This window comes from Anabrus simplex, chromosome 2 (genome assembly GCF_040414725.1).
Source record: "Anabrus simplex isolate iqAnaSimp1 chromosome 2, ASM4041472v1, whole genome shotgun sequence".
Taxonomy (NCBI): Eukaryota; Metazoa; Arthropoda; class Insecta; order Orthoptera; family Tettigoniidae; genus Anabrus; species Anabrus simplex.
In genome coordinates, this window is record NC_090266.1 from 868,641,613 (window position 1) to 868,665,983 (window position 24,371).

Sequence of the window (24,371 nt, forward strand, 5' to 3'; positions counted from 1 at the left end):
ATTCAAGACCATGGAAAATTATCTTCAGGGCTGCTGACGATGGGATTTGAACCCACCATAAGCTCATAGCTACGCGACCAGCTTGCTTGGTCTGTTAACAGGTCATGAATGCCGTGTGGGTTATGTGTGGCCTGAAAGTGGGTCTTTTGAGAATTCATTAACAGATCATACGGAACCAGGCCTCATCTGAAAATCATGTACAGTAACAGATTCGTTTTTTCCTTGTCCAGCTCCTGCAACTAATGAATGGCAGTCATCTTGTATGACCATACTTTATTTACTGGATCCCTCTTTGACATATGGAATATGAATACCTCGCCTCCTGAGACAAACAACTTAACGATTTCCTAGGAACCCAAAGCAAATGAGTCTGAACATCTTCTGCCCAAACCAGATGCTTCGATGCAATGCTTGCCAGACTCTCTCAACAAAAACCCGGTTGTTTCTATCTTTCTTGCTATAACCAGTATCGTGTCTCTCTTTGGAGGATAGAGCACACCATTCACTCTCCTGAATGCCCGTTGCTAGGTTACAATGGTCTTCGTAATCCAATAATTTTTTGTTACAAACATGCGCTGAGGCAAATTGTAGTGCATCTTGAATGAACATATGGAAAAACAACAAGCAAGCCAGCAACAAGAAAAATTGAGGAAACAGTTGATCCTAACAAAGGATAACTTTTGTATTGTGGGCAAATATTGGTAAATGAATCTCCCGGAGTTTCTTCACATTTAGAAGGCAATCGCATCTTCCTATCTGCTATCAGACGGAAATGGGATTGTTTTGAAAACCACCCAATTTATCTACCTTCAGTTTTCATGATTAAAGTTATGAATTTTAAATTGTTTATGTTCTTGAAGTAGTGTGCTGAAGTCTTCAGATGTTTTAAATACTAGTTTGCTTGAACTCATTTTTGTGTGTGTGTTTTTTTTTTACTTTGAAAAAATGCTTAGAAGTTATAACAAAAAGAATGACACCATCACAAGTTGTCAGTATGGTCCAAGATTATTAAAATTAGCAGTAACATATGTGATGTTAAAAGTTACTTACTGTCATACAGGAAAGCATTCAATTTAAGTAGTATAATTTGGTGAGCGCTAGACAATAATGTAAATAAAATACGCTCCAAAAAATTTGGAAGTCAGTTAGTATTGAAAAGTGATATGCTGGCATAATTAACTATGAGTGTTGCACTGGGGATTTTCTTTCACTAAATTGGATAGTACATATGTGGTGAAAGGTTTGAAGGGCTGCATCAACATCAGGATGCAAAAATATTTTTCTAATAATCTACCAGGAAACAGTGGGAATGTTTATTTCTCAATCATTTGAATGCAATCACTGAACACTTAAGATAGGATATTAAAAGAGCTTGCATGAAATGAAACCAAAAATAAGTTGAACTTAGTACAGAGCATTCAATTAGTCAAAAATTAAAACTTATTTTTGGTGGCATTTCATATTATTTTTGGATATCCTAAGAAGGCAACATTATCAAAACTACTACTGTAAGAGACTATATATAACTGAAAATATCTGTCTGAAAACCATACTCATCTTATATGCACAATTTAAAAGGGAAGTAACAGGTAAGACAGGTCGAAACCTATCCTGAATTTTTTTAACACAATCGTTGTACTGCAAGAGGATAGCGTCCGGAGAATCAGCCTTGAGATTTAATTGCAAGGCTCCAAAATTGTACCTGGAATACTGGTACGCAAGCATGACGGGTGGCACAGCTGGACATTCCTGAGCCAGCTCGGAGTTGTGGTGTGGCGGGGCATGTATGCATGCAGTCTCTCGACCCACTCTGAAGCTGTATTGTTTCACTTGCTTGTCACTCACTCACAACAGTAAGTTATAGCAGAAATGACTGGTATAAATTGCATGACGATAACACAAGTTTTTGTACACAAAGCACAATGAATTAGAACTTCATTGTTCCACTGTTCTTCACACATTTATTTCTTCTTCTCCAAACAATATTTAACAGGCACTGCAAACTCAGGAGGTCGCTCTCTTATGTTGCAATCTATGAATGTTTTATCGTATCCAAACATTGTGGAGATGAAAACTGAAAATGTATGAAAGACTGCAGTTTAAGGAATGTGTGTCTGTGGTTCAATTTTAATATCATTATGAGAAGTTAGAATTTCTGTTAATCGGTAGTAAAAAGCGTTCCACTGTTGGAAGAAGAATTTGTCTAACGGGTGAATTATACCCATGGTACCTGCTTATCACTGGCCTTGAGTACCTGAGATGCCAGCACTGTCCACTCCTACCAACATGTATATGTATAATAATCGCGCTACTTCCCATTGATCTATATGAGAGATTTGCCACATAATTTTGGAGACTTGTAGTTATATATCTGGAGGCTGATTTTATGCATGTTATCCTGTTATAGTGCAATGATTGTGTCAAGAAAAATTGAGGATAGGCTTCGAGCTGTCTTACCTGTTACTTGTTAGCATGTAAAAAGTTACTAAATACAATTTCTTATAAAAATAAAATTAAAAGAACCTATTTGTATTCAAAATAATTCCATAAAGTTTGGAACTTCTAATAGTGAATGAGAATATACCACATGCATGTGAAATCACCCTGAACAGTGGGATAAATTTGGACACTTTCACATTTTGCTTCAGTCACACGTGTTCACCTACAATTTTTGCTAGTGGTATATTATATTTTATATAAATACTCCATTATTTTGATAATTACAATTAAAATCTAAGATAATCTATGCGAGTTAAGATTAAAGTAACCTGAAAGCTGTCTAGTTCCACTCTGTTGTACTCTAAAAAGAAGTTGTTTTTCTAATAAACTCCCAGGAAACAATGGAATCTTTATTCCTCAACAGTAATTTCTATGAGCACTGGAATTCATAGTGTTCCACATCAACAACCACCACCCCCAGCCCTACAACCAATTATGTCTTTGAAGGTAGGCTTCTCACCAGAACTAATAATAATCAGAGTTTCGATAACTAGAAATTTTGACATAACCAGAAAGATGTTTAAATGACTGAAGAATAACAGTAAACTGCTAAACGAAGGTAAATAATTTCCAAAATGTGCACAAATTACACCAAAACATAGCTGTGATTTTTTTAAACTTCTTATACGAGGGTCAAGTCATAAGTCATGGCAACTATTTTTTTTTTCCTCATGAACAGGAGAAAACACAGAAAATGTAAGATATGCATTTGGAAATATAGGGCATGTGCTTATGCATAGTGCATGAAGACAAATTCTGACTTCAGGGGATTCTCGTAGGAAAGTTACAGAATACAGGCCATTGGTAAACATTGTTTTATTATGCTATAGACAGCAAATACACAAGACTACGTACAAAGGACAGGTCTCCACTCGTTACAGACCTTCGAAATCCTCACCCAAGGTTTCCACTGTGTGTTGCTAGCGTTATTGTGTAGGATTATGGCGTTGTCCAAAAGATCTGGACGTTTGGTTTGCACTGCACGGCCCAATTGGTACAACAAAAGGGAATTGTAGTAAACTGCATTGACAGTGTGCCCCTCACGCACTGGATGACACAAAAGGACACCTTGAACATCGTATGCCAGGATTACCATAACCTTACTGGGCGACAGACTTTGTCGAACCTTGTGTCTCCATGGTGACTCCTGACGACGCCATTCACTTGACTGTCTCCTTAGTTGAGGTTCATAAGCACGTGCCCATGTTTCATCAACTGCAAAAATGCAATTCAACATGGCATTGGCATGCATTTCTGCCACGGAGAACTGCTATTTTAATATACAATCGTTGCTCTTGCTTGTTGACTTCCATTTTGTGACGCTCTTGCTCACACACTGAACTTGGGAGCATGCTTAGACCCACACTGTTGTTTACATACACCATCTAGTGGCATCGTAAGCAAGTACATACCGTACGTTTCCAAATGCATATCTTCAATTTTGTGTGTTGTCTCCTGTTCGCGAGAAAAAAAAATAGTTTCCATGACTTATGACTCGACCTACGTATTTAATATAAATACCACACACAAGCGACTAGAGCCTCCGTGGCTCAGGCGGCAGTGCACCGAACTCTCGCTGCTGGGTTCCGTGGTTCAAATCCTGGCCACTCCATGTGAGATTTGTATTGATAAAGTGGAGGCAGGACAAGTTTTTCTGCGGATACTCCAGTTTTCCCTGTCGTCTTTCATTACAGCAACACTTTCTGATATATTTCATTTCATCTGTCGGTCATTAATCATTGCCTCAGAGGAGTGAAACGGGCTTCGTCAGCCAGTACAATTCCTTTCCTCACTGTTAGATGGTGTTTCATTCATTCCATTCCTGACTCGGTCGAATGACTGGAAACAAGCTGATGATATTCATTTTCACCACACCCAAGTGAGAGTTGGCCAGCCTTGATTATAATATTTTAAATAAAAGTAATTAACAAAACCACTACCATACTGGACTGAATATAAATCAAATGAGTCTCTGAAAATCATATTCATATGTACAACTTTGCATGTTAGAAAAGTTACAAAATGCTAGTTCCCCTTAGCATCTATTTTGTGATACTTACCAACTTGCTGCATGTTCAGTGAAAGCATGTATTTTGAGTTGTCAGTCCTAAGGCTGGTTGGATTCCCAGCAGCTCCACCATCAGCTGTCATAGATGGTCCAGGCATCGCTGATGAGGTGTACTTGGGAAATGAGAAGTGAGGAAGTATCCCCATTGCTTTCCTCACTGAGTCAGAAGTTGCGATTACATATCAGTCTGCCATTCATAACAGAGACTGGCTGCATAAGGAACGGCATTACTAGTATTGCTTATGCCTCGGTCACTTTTGTATTGTCAAAGTCAAGGATGAGACTGAGCCAGATCAATGAAAGTAACAAATTTGTTCTAGCCCATACCAGAAGACACAGCAGTGCACCGTGAGTACTATGTCTCACAGCAAAGATAGGTTCAGTGAATATCTACACAATTTGTAAAATAATGTCAAAATGAGGAAAAAAAGTCAGTTGCTTCCTTCATAGTGGCTATCTAGGAAGACTATGAAAGTTAATTTCCATTTTTTAGCTTTCCGTGTCCTGGTACAGATTTAAGGATTTATGACCTGCTCCCTTGCCCCTTGCGATCCCTTCTCACATATGTTATAAACAAAAAATCCACTTATTTATATAATGAAAAAAGTCTTGAAATAAATTACAAGTTCGTCCTTCTTTCCTCAACCTCTGTCCTGCGTAATGTAATTTGACATTCATTGTCACTTTCCTTCCTCCATGAGCATATTTAGTTGCCAGTCTGCTCTGTACTCTCTGTGTAAGTTTTAAAATTATTCACTTTCTGAACTTCATGTTATGTAAAATCATTCTGAAAATTGGGCTTTTTTCTTTTTTTAAGGAAAAGCAGGTAGTGGACAAGTTAGTGGAAAAAAAAAATTGAAAGTGTTGTTGGGTTCAAAGGAAAAAGTATGTTAAATTGCAAAACATTTGTTTTCTTATTTTACATTGATGATTTTCATGAAAAATTTATCTAAGTAAGGGTAGCAATAATAGACGGATAGATGACATTTGAAAATTCACGTGATCCATTAATTTTGCTGGTCAGTGTACATACAATGCTGAACCTTAGATGGCAGAGCCTTTCTGGTCAGAGTTCTGAGCTGAAATATTATCACATAGCGGTATTTCTATGTTTGATCATTTTGGGACCCATATGTGCAGTATTAGGCCTATGTTCTGCTGTTATGTGAATTTGGATCACCCCTAATTTTAAAATATACAGTATCATACAGTGAAACATACATAGAAAGACAGGAACATGAATAAGAACATATAATTGTATAACACAATGACAGGTCATGTGGCAAGAGATAACAGCAGAAAGAAGAAACAATGACAAAAATGAAAACAGGAAAGGATAAGAATAATCTCCACACAGGCCTACTGATGTCTTCACATAGATAGTCGCTCTCCTTATCAAATCCATTTCTTCTGCATCCTTTCTCTTTCAGCTCTTAACAATATGAAACTGAGAACAAATCACCAGAGAAGGGAACATTTATCCCATCCTTTATTTAACACATTGAGCACTTGAGCAGGTTAGGGCATTGTAGGATAAAAATATAGTACGCCTAAGTAGTATTGTAGTGTAGTAGTATATTAATTACCTTATTGTCGTGTGATCTTTGTGTACTGTCCGAGACAATATTTCTTTCCTTTCAGTTTTTTTCACATAATAAGTTATTTTATTTTTCCTTTTCTTTTCATTTTTCCATAAAGAATGACTAAGGAGTGCAAGTGTAGGAACTGTGGATGTGGCCAGACTTTTAAGGAGTATGAGGGAGGAGTTGGATATTTTGAGGGAGATACAGTAATTAGGGTTCTCTCAGAAGACAGGAAGGAGGGTAGGCCCACTTCAAACAATGTATAGGATACTACAGTAGGTATAAGAGAGGGATGGGAAGGAAAGGGAAGAATTGTAGAAGACAGGTGGTCTAATGTTTTAAGGGGAAGGAGATTGCAGACTAAGGGCTGTATTCAGGATTAGAATTCAGGACAGGTGCCTGTGTCAAATCAGTACGAGTCACTGCAGGTAGAACAACAGAGGAAGTGTGGAAGTAGGAGGAAAGGGAAATGTAGAGTAGAGGATAGGAAAAGTCAGGTGGAACAGAGTCATGGGAGGCAGAAAAGGGAGGAGGAAGTAGCTTCTGCAGCTATCAGGAAAGATAGGGCTGACCAGGAGGCGAGGGGATCAAATGAGGTGGGTAGGGTTGAGGCTCTTGTCGTGTGGGATTCCATTGTTAGACATATGAGGAAAGTGTGTGGAGAAAAGGGAACCAGGGTAGAGTGTTATCTAGGAATTAGGTTAATGCAGATGTTGAGGAAAGTAGAAGAGAAGGATGAGGGAAAGGAGAAGATGGTAGTGTTTCACGTTGGTGCCAACAACGTAAGGCAAGCAGGTATAAGTACCAACATAGTTGGGGATGTGTGGGATCTGGTAAATGCACCACGGGTGAAGTTTAAGGAAGTGGAAATTGTTATCAGTGGAATAATGTATAGGAGGGATACTGACTGGAAGGTGATAGGGGATTTAAATGAGACTATGGAGTGGGTATGTGGGGAAACTGGAGTGAGATTTCTAGATCCTAATGGGTGGGTAGGAGATAAGGATCTGCGCTCAAATGGCCTCCACTTAAACTGCAGTGGTACATAGAAGTAGGAAATTTGTTTAGAAGGGTTATAGACAGGTACATTCAGGGAAATGGGGTGGCCTAGGCAGCAGTGATAAGGATACAGGAATTTGAAAGTCAAGTGGGGATGACATAAAAATGTTAGTATTGAACTGTAGAAGTATTATAAAGAAAGGAATAGAATTAAGTAATTTATTACATAAATACATAACAGATATTGTAATAGGAGTTGAATCATGGCTGAGAAATGATATACTGTAATGGATGCAGAAATTTTCTCACGGAACTGGAGTGTGTATCATAGAGATAGGATAGGAATGGTAGGAGTGGGAGTATTTACACTGGAGGAAGAGGAATTTGTAAGCTAAAAAAAAAGTTAAAGACAACAAACATGAAATTCTAGGTGTAAGGCTCATTCCTAAAGATAATAGACAACTTGATATCTTTGGAGTGTACAGACCGGGGAAGGGTAGTATTGACGCTGATTCAGAATTATTTGATAAGATAATCAGCTATGTGGGAAACGGCATGGAAAGGAATGTGATTGTAGCGGGAGATCTCGATTTACCAAATGTTAATTGGGAAGGTAATGCGAATGACAGGAAGCATAACCAACAAATGGCAAATAAGTTAATATGGGAAGGGCAGCTGATTCAGAAACTGATTAACCAACTAGAAGGAAGAATATTCTGGATATGGTACTGGTAAAACCAGATGAGCTCTATAGAGAAACCAAAGTAATAGATGGTATTAGTGATCACGAAGCCGGTTTTGTCGCAGTTAAAAATAAATGTGATAGAAAGGAAACTCTTAAAAGTAGGACTATTTGGCAATACCAGATGGCTGATAAAGCTGGCATGAGGGAGTTTTTAAAAAGTAACTATGATCGGTGGAAAAAAGGTAAATAAAAATGTAAACAGACCCTGGGTCTGCTTTAAAGCAGTTGTTGAGGAATGTGAAAACAGGTTTGTACCTTTTAAAGGTGGTAAGGAATGGTAAAGACCCACTTTATTATAACAGAGAAATAAAGAGACTAAGAAGGAGGTGCAGAATGGAAAGAAAGAGAGTTAGAAATGGCTGTGGAAGTAAGGAGAAATTGAAGGAACTTACTAGGAAATTGAATCTAGCAAAGGAGTCAGCTAAGGATAACATGATGGCAAGCATAATTGGCAGTCATACAATTTTTTTTGAAAAATGGAGGGGTATGTCTTATGCTCACAATCTTGAAGTACACTGTGAGAAACAGTCTCAAGGGTAATATCAAACAAGCAGTAAACCTAGAGATGTTATCAAGAGGTTAGCTTCATCCATTTACAAGACAGGAAGAAATATCACTGCCGATAACTGGTTCATCGATGTTGAATTAGTCAGCGAGTTGAAATCTATGGGGGTATTATACGTCGGAACTATAAAGAAAAATAAAAGATCAGTACCCCAAGTACTCCTAAATGTCAAGGATCTTCCTCTGTTTTCAAGCATGTTTGCATTTGGAGAGACATCAACTCTTGTATCATATGTCCAGAGAAGAAACAGAAATGTAATTGTCATCATGAGTCAGCACTTTGATGACAAGTTCGATGAAGACAGTGGAGAAGCGTTCTAACCAGACATGATAACATCTTATAACCAGACAAATTTTAGAGAATTTTTTTTTTTTTTTTTTTTTGCTAGGGGCTTTACGTCGCACCGACACAGATAGGTCTTATGGCGACGATGGGATAGGAAGGGCCTTGGAGTTGGAAGGAAGCGGCCGTGGCCTTAATTAAGGTACAGCCCCAGCATTTGCCTGGTGTGAAAATGGGAAACCACGGAAAACCATCTTCAGGGCTGCCGATAGTGGGATTCGAACCTACTATCTCCCGGATGCAAGCTCACAGCCGCGCGCCTGTACACGCACGGCCAACTCGCCCGGTTTAGAGAATATTATGGTCCTGTCCATATGAATGCTTCATCTCACCAGTGTTACACAATTTCAGCAGTACCTGTCTCCAATCCACGTGTCCTGATTAGTTCAGGAATGTTCGCAAGACAAAGTCAGGTCGAGCTTATCGATTGGCCACCTTGTGGGGCAGACGTAAAGCACATCAAGAACGTGTTGGCCGAGACGAGAGTAATGGTTGAAACCTGTCCCGATCCCATGCCAAATATGAACGATACTCTCTGGGATGTTGTCATTGAGGCATGGGATGAGATGGCAGTTGACAATACGTATGTTTCTGCCCTAATCGATTCCATGGCCACACGTCTAGAAGAGGCATTGCCTGGTCTCCTTACTGTGAGGACCACACAGAGGCCATTTTCAGGGCCACAAATAAGCATGCTCACCAGCAATAATGGCATGATAAATCAAAAGAAGTTACGTGACTTGCCATACAAGTCAGTGTAGGAATAAACATTAAAAAAAATATTTTACCGTACCAAGTCTCGAACTCCTTAACCCCAGAAATTTGTTATTTCAAATCTTCAGTTGACATAAGAGCTATGCCAGCATGCCTTCATACATCAACATTATCAAATAGGAGCACCAATTTCGAGGCCAGGATTAATAGGACATAATGAAAGCCAACGAGACCTAACAATATCAGTCTTAATGTAAATCAAGATTTTTTCATAAGAACATTCTGTTAATGAACTGGAATTGTGAATATTATAAAATTTTGAATGTATAAAGCTGAAGAAGGTTCAAAAGAACCAAAACATGTACTCTTCTAGTTTTTAGTCATGACAAAGATTCTCAATGTTTAAGTTATAAAATTGAAAATTGATAAGTTGGAAATATCAATGTGTTTTCTACAAGAGAAAATTTTGTATAATGATTTTCACAACCATAGGTGAGCAGCAGAACTCACAATTTAGCATGCACGGCTACCGCCTTGGATGACAGTATGTGCACGTTTGGAAGCACTTCATAAAACTATTACACAACTGCCAGACAAAACATAGTGCGTACAGTATATTATGACTATTGTGGCTACTGGATAGATATATTATATCCCAGGCCAAGAGATGTAACAAGCCATGTCTTGTGGCCATATAAGGCCAACGAAATAAACCATAACTTGGCAAGACCGTATTGCATGTCCTATCCTCCCAGCTGTACATGTTGCGGGCAACCATACCTTCCAGGGCACCCTCACTTTCTGTGTCGGCAATTGTATGCTAGCTCAGGAAAGTGAGTGATAGAGAGCTTATGCTACTTGTCAGGAGGTCTTTACCCACTTTAACTTGTTATTTCATTGTCAGAGCCATTGTGAGAGCCAACTTCAATCTTGCTTCTAATATCTGTTGTTCATATTTTTTGTGTGTGAAATAAACTCTTTCCGTTCTTTTGGTGACTTGTTTGATTGGTTACTGATTTAAAAAAAGTCTAAGTACAAAGCTCTTATGGTGATATGATTGGTATCTTGTTGTGTATTGCCCAGGTTAATGTCTTTGACAAAGTCTATCATAAGTGTGACTTCATGAAAATATTTGCTGTTGTATCTTCCTTATGCTATGATATAATTTTCAACCTTTTCCTGCAACAACAACAACAACAACAACAATAATAATAATAATAATAATAATAATAATAATAATGTTTGTTTGTTTCAGGCTACCCACAACTCTACGACAGTTACCCGAGTTCAGTCAGGCTTTCAGCTGCTCAAGTAGTGCTGAACATTATGCATCAAGCCCGTGCATGAAGATACTATGAGAAACTGTGACTGTGTTGTACGATGTTATAGAGATACCCGTCATGAAAATATACATTGTCATGATGATTTCTGTATCCTGTTAGTCATTATTCATGATTTAGTCCTGATGAAAAGATATAAGTACCGTATTCATGAACTTTTTAAAGACTATATTTTGATATGAAGAGATACTTTGATAACACTGAAATTAATATTAATGTTAGAAACAATAGAAATAGCATTCATTCTCATGGCATTATGCTGTTGTTTTTGTTATTGATGTTGTATATTACTAGATGTGTGTTGTACAAAGATATTCAGGTGGAATCTGTGATGACGTAGAAACTACTTGGGAGTTCTTCAATTTTTGTGTCAAAACTATTTATCATGATTATTCATGTACTGCATCTTCAAGAGCATCCATGCCCTACATCTGTGATTTAACAGTGCCCGTCAAGTGAACTTGAGATAGTGCGGGAGAGTCTTCAGTGAGTGTTACTGTATGGTATTTAATATGATGGACTTTGGAAACTTACTGTATATTATGATAGTCATATTTTACTAGTTTCTCTATGGAATTGGTTTACAGTGAGTGATCATTCTGTATTAATGGTATTCTAGACTTACAATGTTTTTGTAAATATTTGATATAAATAAATGCTTATTTTGTGCTAGAGGTATCTCTTCATTATTTCAAGATGGGTCACCAAAATTATTCTCCAACACCAGTGGGTGAAACTATGGCAGATATTGTTGGAAATGGGAGTTCCAAGCATCTTGTCTAGCTAATAAAATAATCTATATGATTGTACGTTTTAAATCTCATTCTGTATTGATGAAAAGTCTTATATTATCCTCCTTTTCAATACAAAAAACCCATCTATATTAGATGGGATAATACTGTATCTATACTGTACATGTTTCAGCCTGTCTAAAGACCATCCTCAGTAGAAGCTTAAATATTACATTTATGAAACAAATAAAATGTATGGAATTAAGAGACAATGATCATGATTAACATATTAAAAACATAATAAAAGCATGTTGAAGTAGAAAAATCCTCTCATCTAAAAACTCTTGACACTTTTGCGTCAATAGAGGCATGAGACTGACAAGGTTGTACCACTCGAGATGACAGCCTTTTAACGAATGATGCCCACTCATTATCACCTTATTGACGGTCTTACTATGCTGCACAACACAGATTTCCCATTTTAAAGGGATTAGCAAGTTTTATGTCAACCAAACGTGTTTTTAGATGAGAGGATTTTTTCTACCTCAACATGTTTTCGTGTTTTTAATATGTTAATCATGATTATTGTCTTTTAATTCCATACATTTTATTTGTTTGGATAAATGTAATATTTGAGCTTCTGCTGAGTGTTAATAGAGACATGAGACTGTCAAGATCGTACCACTTGAGATGACAGCTTTCTAACGCATGATGCGCACACATTATCCGCTTATTGATGGTCTTACTATGCTGCACAACACAGATTTCCACTTCTAAAAGGATTAGCAAGTTTTATGTCAACCACATGAGTTTTTAGATGACAGGATTTTTTTCTACCTCAATATGTTTTTATTATGTTTTTAATATATTAGATAGGCTGAAACATGTACCGTATAGATATTATCGCATCTAATATAGATGGTTTTTTGTGTTGAAAAGGAGGATAATATAAGACTTTTTTCTTTGTAAAGTAATATATATGAGTCTAACACAGCAGTTGTCAGGATACGTGCTTGATATCTTCAAGACACAAGAGTGTTCACCAAGGCTGTGTGTTGTCACTGGTACGCTTCACAATTTATAGTGAAAAAACTTCTGAGAGCTGCATTGGATGGACTGGTAGATTTCATGTTTGTGTCAGAAAGATACTGAATCTTCCATATGGAGACAGCACCATACTAACCCCCACAGCTGAGGCAGAAATGAAAGAGCTTATGGACTTTGTCAGAAATGAGAGCATCAACTTGCGGTCGCAGATCAACATGCAAAAGACAAAAATAATATTATAGTTGATAGAACTGGAAAAATAAAGGTATCCCGGCAAATGAAAACATTTCCAGATATGTTCTATCTTGGTGTTATAATAACTAATAACAAGAGCTGTGAAGTGGAGATCAAGAGAAGGATCAACATGGTCAAGAACACAATGACTCAATATCTCATATTTGGAAGGATTGCTTCATTTCAGTAAAGCTGAAGATGAGATTAATCCAAACTTCAGGATTTCCTGTCTTCCTCTAGAGTGCTAGAACACGGACCATAAGAGCTTCAGATCCAAGAAAGATCTACTCATTTAACATGTGGTGCTTCACATTCCTTAAATAGCATTTCTTACCAATGACTCCATCCTCAAAGAGCTAAGCATCAGCCTAAGGCTAATGGCAGTTCAATAACAAAGAATTCTCCAGATCTTTGGTCACATCATGTGATATTGAAAAGGCAATCTAAAAAAAAGAAAAGAATTGCCCAGATGAGGAAATGTTTCTGGGAATGTGGATGAGTTTCTGCTTGTTGGACAGACTGTATAAAACCTGCAACCAAGATGTTTGTCATACAAGCAACTCATTTGGCAAAATACGGAAACTTGTACAGAGAAATGTCTTCCAAGATCACAGCCCACAGAACTGAGGAAAAGAGGAGGAGGAGGAGGTAGATCTATAAAATCTAGATTCTCTCTACCAGATATTCCTAGCAATGGCAAAATCTTAATTATAACAAAAGAAGAATGTCATATTTATCCGTATTGATTATGTATCAATGGAAGCGAAAATAGATATATGACAACCAGTATGTGATGAATTGACTATTATTCAATAAATTGTCACATAAAGTATTGACTGGCTGATCTCTCTTAGCGTCTCTTGGTAAAAATCATGGTTTCTGCTCAAGGTAGGCAGTTTTGATGATGATGATGATGATAATAATTGTCTTTAACTTGAATACCTGTACACTTCAGAAAGCTCCAAACGATGTTGGCAATATGCATTCTAAGCCTTAGACCACATGAGGAATCACATGTGGCATTGGGATCTTGTCAATGTACCGTCAAGTACTTACAGATCCACTGCAAATGAACAGGAGATCAGCTTTTGTGTCAAGACTTCTGCCTGCCCACACCATAACAGACCCACCTCCATGAGCAATGGTAGATTGTACAGCTGTCAGTTAAAATCACTCCCCACATCTTCTCCAGACTCACACATGACCACCTGAATGTTATAATGTGAAACAGGATTCATCTGAGAATAGCATAGAATGCCAGTATTTTAGCTGCCAGTGCAGATGATCTCTAGCAAATTGCAGTTTCCTGGCATGATGTCATCTATCCAGTGCAGGTACTTGAGTGGGTTGTCTGGCTCTTAAATTGCCCTCTTGAACCCTGTTTCTGACTGGTCACTAATATAATTTGTACTCCAGAAGCCTGCTGTAGGTCCACCTGTAGTGCTTGTGCTGTAACTTGGCTGTTTTGGGGAACTTGTGGATGCACAAAACGATCCAGCCCTGGAGGTTGTTTCCCTTTGATGGCCCATGCCAGGGCACCTGGCAATGCTTCCAGTATCCTGGAGATGTTCCACATATACCAAATTGTATTCTGAGCAACCCATAGCATCCTGGCAATGTACCTCTGCAAATAGACTTCTTGTAGCAGTATTCATTCATAGGCAACTACTTCCCCCTTTACCTGTAGGATTCCAGCAAGATATTTTATATTCACGAGCTCAAATGGACTCTAATTGCTATTGACTTATCCAAGGCTTTTGATAAGGTAGATCATAGAAGATTGCTGACAAAAATCAGCGCTATAGAACTAGACAAATGAGTGGTTGAATGGGTGGCTAAATTTCTAGAAAATAAAACTCAGAGAATTAGAATTGGTGAAGTATTATCTGATCCTGTAATGATTAACATGTTCACTGCTATGTAAATTACACTTTCCCACCCCCAAAAACTGAAAATGAAAAAATGATATAAAACTTGCCAAATGTTGTCAATAATCCAAATATGTACCTATAAAGATGATACATGCCTAAATTAAAATTTCTGAAAATGTCTTAAGACCATGGGCCAGATTCGGCCCCTCAGCACCGTGCACTACACCCCTGATCGCTATTTTTTTGAAAATCTTATGTTATAATGAAAGATATTCTGGTAATTACTATTTGGGACATGTTATAAATTGGAAAACTGTAAAAACCTAATTTAGCTTTATTAATGTTGTTTTTTCACTATGTACAATCATTTTCAGCCCCGCCTACCATCTACCATTTGGTCCACTTGCATCACTTTGTGGTACTTGTCAAAGCAACCAACCAGGCAAAGCCCTAGCAAATCTGGACAGCCAGAACAGACCAATGTTGACTGTTTTTTACTTCCTGCTTTATAGCAGACCCTACACTTTTTCTGTTTGGTTCCTTCTTTGGAGTCTCACTCATCATTTTTCACCAACCGATGTATGCTGTTCTTTCTTAGAGGAGTGCGAACTAGCATTGCTAGATGGGGTGACAGAAGTGATTCCACTGTTTGTAGGCGAAAGTGGTATAAAACAATTTTTGGATTTCCAAGCCTGGTATTGTGCATGTTGAATAAGTGGAAAGCATTGATGATCATCAGTTGAATGATGTGGACAAAGAAATGTTTGTACCAGCAAAGGGTTTTCCGTTCAAAGGGACTGAACACCTTGAGTTGGTCACGTCGATCAGTCCCTTTCATGTGTGCATTATATTGGACTATTGTCCCTTTTATTTGTGACGGTGACCATTGTATTCTCAAATTGCTAGGTCCCTCCCTTTGCCCACCATAATTCCAACAGCGTACTGGGCGATGGTTCTAACTTTACTCAGTATTGCTGTCTTCACAATTGGAGAATTGTGCTTCCGGTTGGCTCGGAGGGTTACTGTACTCTGTGTGTTTTCTGACAGCAGTTTAGATGCTAGGGCAAAACTATTGTAATAATTGTCCTTGAACACTGCATGGCCATTACTCAGAAGTTGCTCCAAAAGATGCATAACCACATTTGTAGAATGTCCTTTCCCAGACAACTGGTCGTTGGCTCCGGCATACACAGCAAATTTGAAAGTAAGGACCTCAGGTTAATTTAGAACATAAAGTTTTATGGCATACTTATGCTGTTTTCCCCTTATGTACTGCTTGAAAATCAATGGACCCTGCCAAAGTACTATAACTCAATCAATGGACAGTTCCCGTGAAGGGTAATAAATGCTAGACACTATATTGTTGAAAAGAAATCAATTATTTGTCTCACCTTTTCGAGCCTGTCTAATGACTGTCTCACGACAAACAAATTCCAAAAAATTGTTATCAAGTAACAATAGAAACCAGTCAATTGGCTTGTTTTCTCCCAATATCGGAAACTAGCAGTTTATTTTCTTTACTAAATGGTAAATTATTGATGTATCTTCATTTCTACTAGGTACACCGGTTTAGGTAATCAAATTATACCAGTGAAACACCAGCTTCATCACACACATCCATTTATTATGAGCTGTTGACTACAATTGACTTTCACACACACCAAGCAATTCAAATGTTCAAAGAATAAAACTAACGAAGATAAACCACTCGACTACAATTATATGAGTTACCAACACACAACCTCAATGTTGTTTTCCTTAAGATATATACAAGATATGATACATGACATTTTATTTTTATGAGAAAACCACAACATTCCCACACTCCCTCCTTTTCTCAAAAAAAAAAAAAAAAAAAAAACTACACTTCAATCAATTGTCCTCTTATTGCAAACCTATAAGCTTATACAAACTCTTAAGCTTGTTGCTTGATAATTCTTTGTGAACATGTCTGCAGCATTTCTCTCTGATGCTACATATACAAACTCAATGAACCCCATTTCTACTAGCTCTCTACATACATGGTACATGATGTCAATATGTTTTGACCTTTCACTCACATTATCGTTTTTACTTGATTTAATTGCTGCTGCATTGTCAGCAATAACTTGACAAGGTATATCCATAAACCTTTCCAGCCCTAGCTCTGATAGAAAATCCTTCATCCAAGTTACTTCTCGAGATACCTCTGCCATTGCCATGTATTCAGCATCCATGGTAGATCTAGCAATACCACTCAGTTTCTTACTATATCATGATACTGCTCCCCCTGCCACTGTGGTTACATACCCACTCACTGATCTTCTAGACTTACTATCTCCTCCCAAATCTGCATCACAGAACACTTGTACTGACTCCTCACTATTTTTGAAACACACTTTAAATCTCTAGTACCACATAGATACCGTATTTCATGATATGCTTCACTTCTTTCCAATCTTTAATCTTAGGTTTTTGACAATTTTGACTAACTTTACTTACCGCAAATGCAATGTCAGGTCTAGTATTATTTGACAAATATAGTAAACTTCCTACTGCTCTCTGATAAATGGTATAATCAAATTCCTGCTCATCATTTTTAGCTGCTGAATACCCACTTGGTAAAATAGTCTTACTCGGTTTACAGTCACTCATGGAAAAATCAGCAAGTAATTTGTCAATGTACAAACTCTGACTCAACATAACCCCTTCTTTTGTCTGTTCTATTTTTATTGACAGTAAGTTTGTTGCTTTCCCTAGATCTTTAATCTCTAACTTATCTGCCAACCTTATTATAACCAAGTTAACAACCTCCTTGTAATCTATTATAATTAAGTCGTCAATGTACAAGCCAATGATACAACACTCCTTTACATACACGCATGGTTCTTTGACACATTTCTTAAAATCTAGTCTTCTAATTACAGCATCAACACAAGCATTGCAGTCTTTACTCGAATTAGGTAGTCCATAGATGCTTTTCTTCAATTTACATACATAGTTTTGGACATCTTTTCCTACGAACAATTCCGGTTGTTCTACGTATACAGTACAACTGATTTCACTATTTAAGTAAGCACTAGTTACATCTAGATATTCTACCGTCCAACACTTACGTACTGCAATACCTATTATAACACATGACTCTGCTCTGGGTTCTAACTTCCTGCTGTCTACCCTCACAGCCCATGCCTGACATCCAAATACTTTCAATCTACCTATTTCTTCCTGATCCAACTTCCTATTGAACCACAGCTCATACGGTATCTGAAAATTTATTGCTGAGGATGGGCACCTATTTCTTAAATACACTGCAGTCATTACCGCTTCTCCCCAGAATTCTTTTGGTAACCCAGACTGGATCAGTAGACATCTAACAGTATCAAACATCGTTCTATTCTGCCTTTCTGCTAATCCGTTTTGTTGTGGAGTGTACGGTACAGACCTCCTATGAGTAACACCACATTTTTGCAACTGTGCTTGAAACCTGCTACATGTATACTCTGTACCACTGTCAGATTGCACTAACTTAATTCCTACACCATGTAATTTCTCTGCCTTTGCCCAATACCTATTAAACACCTCTAACACTTCATTCTTTTTTTTTTTCACACATACTGCCACATTATACCTGGAGTATTCATCATTCATTGTTACAACATATTCAGCCTTCCCAAGTGATGGACTAATTTTTCCAATTACATAAGTGTGCACAACATCAAGGGTTTTTTTCTGCCTTATGCTCACAAGACTTAGTACTCCCTTGTTACTTAATTTCCCTTGAATGCATACAGAACAAGTTTTAATATAATTACTTCTTTTCAATTCTAACATAGGCAATTTAAACAAAGCTTCAGAATGTACGTGTCCATATCTTTCATGCCACAACCTAACCTGCCCAACACATTTAAATGCTACATTGTTATTACATTCTTGATCTATTATTTGATCACAATCACTCATAGCTTCAATATTGTTTCTTCCCTCTGTCTGTACTACATATACATTATTCCTCCTGTTTGCAACAAACAATGTTTCATCTCCATTCTTATCTACAACCACTGCTTTCTCACCTGCAAATCCTACTTTGAAACCTTTGCTGGTTAACTTACCAACTGATATTAAATTTGTACCTAAGTTTGGTACATACAACACGTCCATAAATGTAATTGTCCATCCTGTTGACATTTTTACATTCACCTTACCTATACCTTTAATATCCAGCTTACTGTTATCTCCTATTTCTACATTCCCGGTTACATTTGTTAACATGTCTATAAACATCTAATTTGTTGGACACACATGATGGAATGCACCTGAATTGAACAGCCAATCTCTAATTTTCTCAGTTCCTACAAAAACTACCACACTCATTGCTTTATCTACTACATGTATAATTTCTGAGCTTACCACTTTTCCACTCGCATTCACTGATTTACTCTCCTGTGATGATTTGTCACTCTTCATTGTTGGACATATTTTTGAATAATGTCCTGATCTACCACAATTGAAGTACTTTTGGGTACTGCAACAATATTTAGATACCGTACATGTCCCTGTTTACCGCAATTGTAGCAACTATAATGTTTTCCTCGTCCCACGTCTTCCTTCTTGATATCTCGCTTCTGTTGAACAACCATGGCTTGAACTTCATTCTCCTCATGTTTTCCAGTGTCGTAAGCCTGCCTTCCATTTTGCTGAAGTTTCCTTCTGCTTTCCTCAGTGGGTAATCTCGCCTTCACCTTCGAGTACCTGGAGTATTCATCATTCATTGTTACAACATATTCAGCCTTCCCAAGTGATGGACTAATTTTTCCAATTACATCAGTGTGCACAACATCAAGGGTTTTTTTCTGCCTTATGCTCACAAGACTTAGGTACTCCCTTGTTACTTAATTTCCCCTGAATGCATACAGAACAAGTTTTAATATAATTACTTCTTTTCAATTCTAACATAGGCAATTTAAACAAAGCTTCAGAATGTACATGTCCATATCTTTCATGCCACAACCTAACCTGCCCAACACATTTAAATGCTACATTGTTATTACATTCTTGATCTATTATTTGATCACAGTCACTCGCCAAATCAGCTTCCAAGGTAGGTATACAAACTGCATATTCCTCTGTAAGATTTCCGATGATCATTCTTGCAACTTGTTGATCTGTGAACTCCTATCCGGCTTTACTCGTTCTCCTCCACAGTGGATTTATTTTTGCGAAGTATTCTTGCACACTCATGTCCTTGGGCTTGACAAAATTAGTTAACTGTTTGGTTACAGCACCATTCACTAGCCCTCCGTCATTGCACAACTCGTCCAGGTTTTCCCATGCCTTTTTCGCTGATTCAATATCTGCAATGTCACTTTCAAAATCTTCTCCGACATATTTGAAAATAACCGCTAACGCGATCACATTGTTTCGCACTCGTCGTCTCTTTTCTGTGTGAGGCAGTTGACAACCTGGCGTATCCTCATACCCACTGATCTCTATACCCGGATGGCTGGTAGCTTGGGTAGCAGTAAGCCGAATAGAAGATGACTGGCGTAGTAAGATGGCAGCGAGCGCATGGTGCAATAGACCACGAGGAGTGCGCTTGCTTTGTATATGCTTAGTTCAGTGACGCCAGGCCTCTTGATTGTAGTTCCACGAGTGTTCTGTGCTGTGTTATTGCAAAGTAAATAGTAGTGTATTTTACGAATTTAGGTTCGTTGCCTTGTAGTATACTTGTGGATTACAAGATTCAATTTAAATATGTATGTGTTTATCTGAAATATGAATGAAGAAACATTCTACGGGGTATTAACATACCGCAGTGTTCAGCTTATGGATGTACAAACAGAACCGATCAGCAGAAGGAGAAATCATTTCATCGGGGAGTTTTATACTGTACATAAGAATCTTCCTAGGGTAGTGTTTTGAGTTTTAGGTTTATTGTATCTTTTTTCGCATATTCCGGGAGCAAAATGGCAATTAATTTTTGTAGGTTTCCTTTCTCGAGACCCGAACTTCTAAGATCATGGATTAGGAGTATCAGGCGGGAGAATTGAGAGCCTTCTAAAACAGCTGTTCTCTGCTCGGATCACTTAGAGGAAGACTGTTTTGATGGAAATGGACAAACTGTACACCTTAGAAGTGATGTACAGCCAACTGTTTTCAATTTTACTGAACATTAACTGCAAGTAAAGATTTACTTTTTTTATTATTTTTATTTCTCATAATTAAACTGACGGTTTCGATGAAATAATTGCCGTGACCTTATAACAATCTAAGAAAATGAAGTCTGGAGGAATTCTAGACCTTATTTACATCAGTAATAATTATGGGTTTCAGACACTGGAGTGGTGGGAGAAGGGAAAGTGTGGTGGGTGTTTGGGGCTATCCCATTATACTATTCGTGGTATTTGGGACTCTTTTAACTGGTGTTACATATTTCTGATGATGACTATCAATATCGCTTTGCTAGCTGAATTTAATTAAAGAGGTCTGTAATAGTAAATTAAGCTGCAGGTAATGTGATATATTGACAAGTTTTGAATATTTTCTGGTTTTATAAATGTGTACATTTGCTTCATCATCATCATCATCATCATCATCATCTGTTTACCCTCCAGGTTCGGCTTTTCCCTCGGACTCAGCGAGGGATCCCACCTCTACCGCCTCAAGGGCAGTGTCCTGGAGCTTCAGACTCTTGGTCGGGGGATACAACTGGGGAGTATGACCAGTACCTCGCCCAGGCGGCCTCACCTGGTATGGTGAACAGGGGCCTTGTAGGGGGATGGGAAGATTGGAAAGGATAGGCAAGGATGAGGGAAGGAAGCGGCCGTGGCCTTAAGTTAGGTACCATCCCGGCATTCGCCTGGAGGTGAAGTGGGAAACCACGGAAAACCACTTCGAGGATGGCTGAGGTGGGAATCGAACCCACCTCTACTCAGTTGACCTCCCGAGGCTGAGTGGACCCCGTTCCAGCCCTCGTACCACTTTTCAAATTTCGTGGCAGAGCCGGGAATCGAACCCGGACCTCCGGGGGTGGCAGCTAATCACGCTAACCACTACATCACAGAGGCGGAACATTTGCTTCAATTATATTTTAATTTGATAATATGCGCGTTATTTCATGGAAACAGGAATCAGAAATTCATTATCAAGTACCGATTACGATATGTCGAATCTAGGCCTGTATAGTGAGCTACGTTTATAGGTACATCATTTTAAGAATGCATAATTTCGTGGCATACATGTATACAATTTACAGCAATGTTTCCAGAAACTCGTTTTCACTCGTATTGTGTTACCGATCGCTAATTGCATGTATTCAGCACCTAAGTTAATATTTGTTGGCCGTTATTATACACTCATGTTTATTGTTATCCCGGAGATTTACTGACATTGGAATGACGTGTCAGTGATCCCAATGTCCTTATGCTTTGAGTGAACATGTCTCTATATTTTTAATTATTCCAATGCGCCATTAATTGCGACTTAAAATTGACTATATTATCATTGCTTCTCCATAAGGAGAGCTCTAGGTTGGGTACGCCAACATGGCGAACCGCGCGCTCAACTTGGCGTACTTTCTCCTGCAGCGGAGCAGTGGCGGCTCGTGAAAAAATCGTCCTACGTGCTACAAGAAACAAGCTAAATACGCTGTTTTAAATCTGTATATTGCCATGATGAACAACGCATACTTCAAACTTGGTAGTAATAATAATAATAATAATAATAATAATAATAATAATAATAATAATAATAATAATAATAATAATAATAATAATAATAATAATAATAATAATACAACTTTTCTCACAATTTATAACTCAGAACAAACAAAAACAACATTAATTTGGAAGCAGATGAATTATTCGACAACTGTCTACGAGATAAATAATTCATTCGAGAAATATTGTTTTTACTAACCGAATGGCGCAACTTACATCAGTGCAAATAGAATCGTGGGAATATAGATCCCCACTAAGAACACTAATTTAATTTCACTTTATATACACTGCAGTGGATAAATAATTTCATAAATCTCCGTATAAACTTTAGCGCTAACACAATGACAGAAAAAACACGCACCAGTAATATAGCCGCGAGATTAAAAACCGCACAAAGCAACTGAAAGAGCTACCAACTGATTCATTGGAACCTTCCCTATTACCAGAGTAAATGTTTGGCTCCATGGCTAAATGGTTAGCGCGCTGGCCTTTGGTCACAGGGATCCCGGGGTCGATTCCCGGCAGGGTCTGGAATTTTAACCATCATTGGGTGTATGTGTTATCTTCATCATCATTTCATCCTCATCACGACTCGCAGGTCGCCTACGGGAGTCAAATCAAAAGACCTGCATCTGGCGAGTCGAACATGTCCTCGGATACTTCCGGCACTAATAGCCATACGCTATTTCATTTCACCAGAGTAAATTACATTGTAATGCGGGATAACATTTAGAGTCACTCAAAGATTCTTTGACTCACCTACGAATTCCTTATTTTTGACACAAAAGGAAGATGGATATTTTAATAAGCATGTGTGAGATAGATTGCCTCCACTTACGCTTTACTTTCGAGCCCAGATGATGCTACTCTCTAGTGGCAGATTCGCTCACCACGTTCAACATAAGCACGGCCGACTGGATCCCTCGCTGCGCCCCGGGTAGCAGGAGACATCGAGCACTTCTACCCCCTTGCGGGAGAGGAAGTAACTATAGACGGGATCAGTGAAAGTTGATCCCGGTTTATGGTATACTCCGCCGGTTAGGGGGAGTGTTGCAAGCTTGGCTGCGCCTGCGTATTGCTTCCTTCAGGCTACAGGCAAGGGCTCACTTCACATGAGCACGAGCATTGTTCCCCGGGAGAACGGCGCTAGGTGTTCGACAGATCTCGTCCTGATTTGCACAAAACACAAATTCATATCGTACTCAGAACAACGAAAAGGCACCAGCATAATTGTACTGTACATAAATAATATTCCTTACAGTTCCAAGCTACGTGCTGGAGCCCGGTAGCACGTACTGACCGGCCGCCACTGCAGCGGAGACCTGCCATCAGCGATCCATGTATAGAGATCAGTGCTCATACCCTATTATTGATTCCAGTTGTAATCGTGCAAGCGAAGAGGAAGGTTGTTCTGTTCTGTTCTGTTCTGTTCGTGAAGTAAGAGGAAGGTTGTTGAGTGAGTGCTGACATGGGGATTTCAATAGAATTGTACCGGGCGACGATAGAACGTTGGCACGGTAGAGGCAGGCCCACGAGACGCAACATGAGTTGCAGAGCCGGACAGCAGGTGAGTTTGATTTCAGTTTTGATGGCTGCATCAGTGATGGCAGTGTTGTTGGTCATCGAGGGGGTCGAGATGAACCCCGGACCTGATCATGATAATGCGGTTGGATGGGAAGAGATGGAGAAGATAAGGGAAATCGGTAAGGCTCAAGCTCAAGCTGAACAAATGAGAGTTACTACTAGAGCAATCTAGTGAACTACGAGAAATAGTGAAAGAGGAGATAGGCAAGGTGACAGAAATGGTGGTCCAAAATAATAAAGAAATATCAAGTTTGAGGGATAAGGTGAGGAGAATGGAGGAGGAGATAAAAGAATTGAGATGGCAGGAGAAAAAGCGACAGCAAGAAATCCGAAAGAAAAATATTTTTATATA

The 24,371-nt window shown here is 38.5% G+C and overlaps 1 protein-coding gene across 1 annotated transcript in view; it reads left to right on the forward strand.

The window, feature by feature from the left end:
* Positions 1-11,529, forward strand: part of LOC136863150 (endothelin-converting enzyme 2) — a 539,501-nt gene extending 527,972 nt beyond the window's left edge. Inside the window, exon 16 of the mRNA XM_067139494.2 lies at positions 10,771-11,529. Within this exon, the coding sequence (XP_066995595.1) occupies positions 10,771-10,873 (103 nt within the window). The 3' untranslated portion in view covers positions 10,874-11,529. The remainder of the gene's footprint in view (positions 1-10,770) is intronic.
* Positions 11,530-24,371: the final 12,842 nt, after the last annotated feature.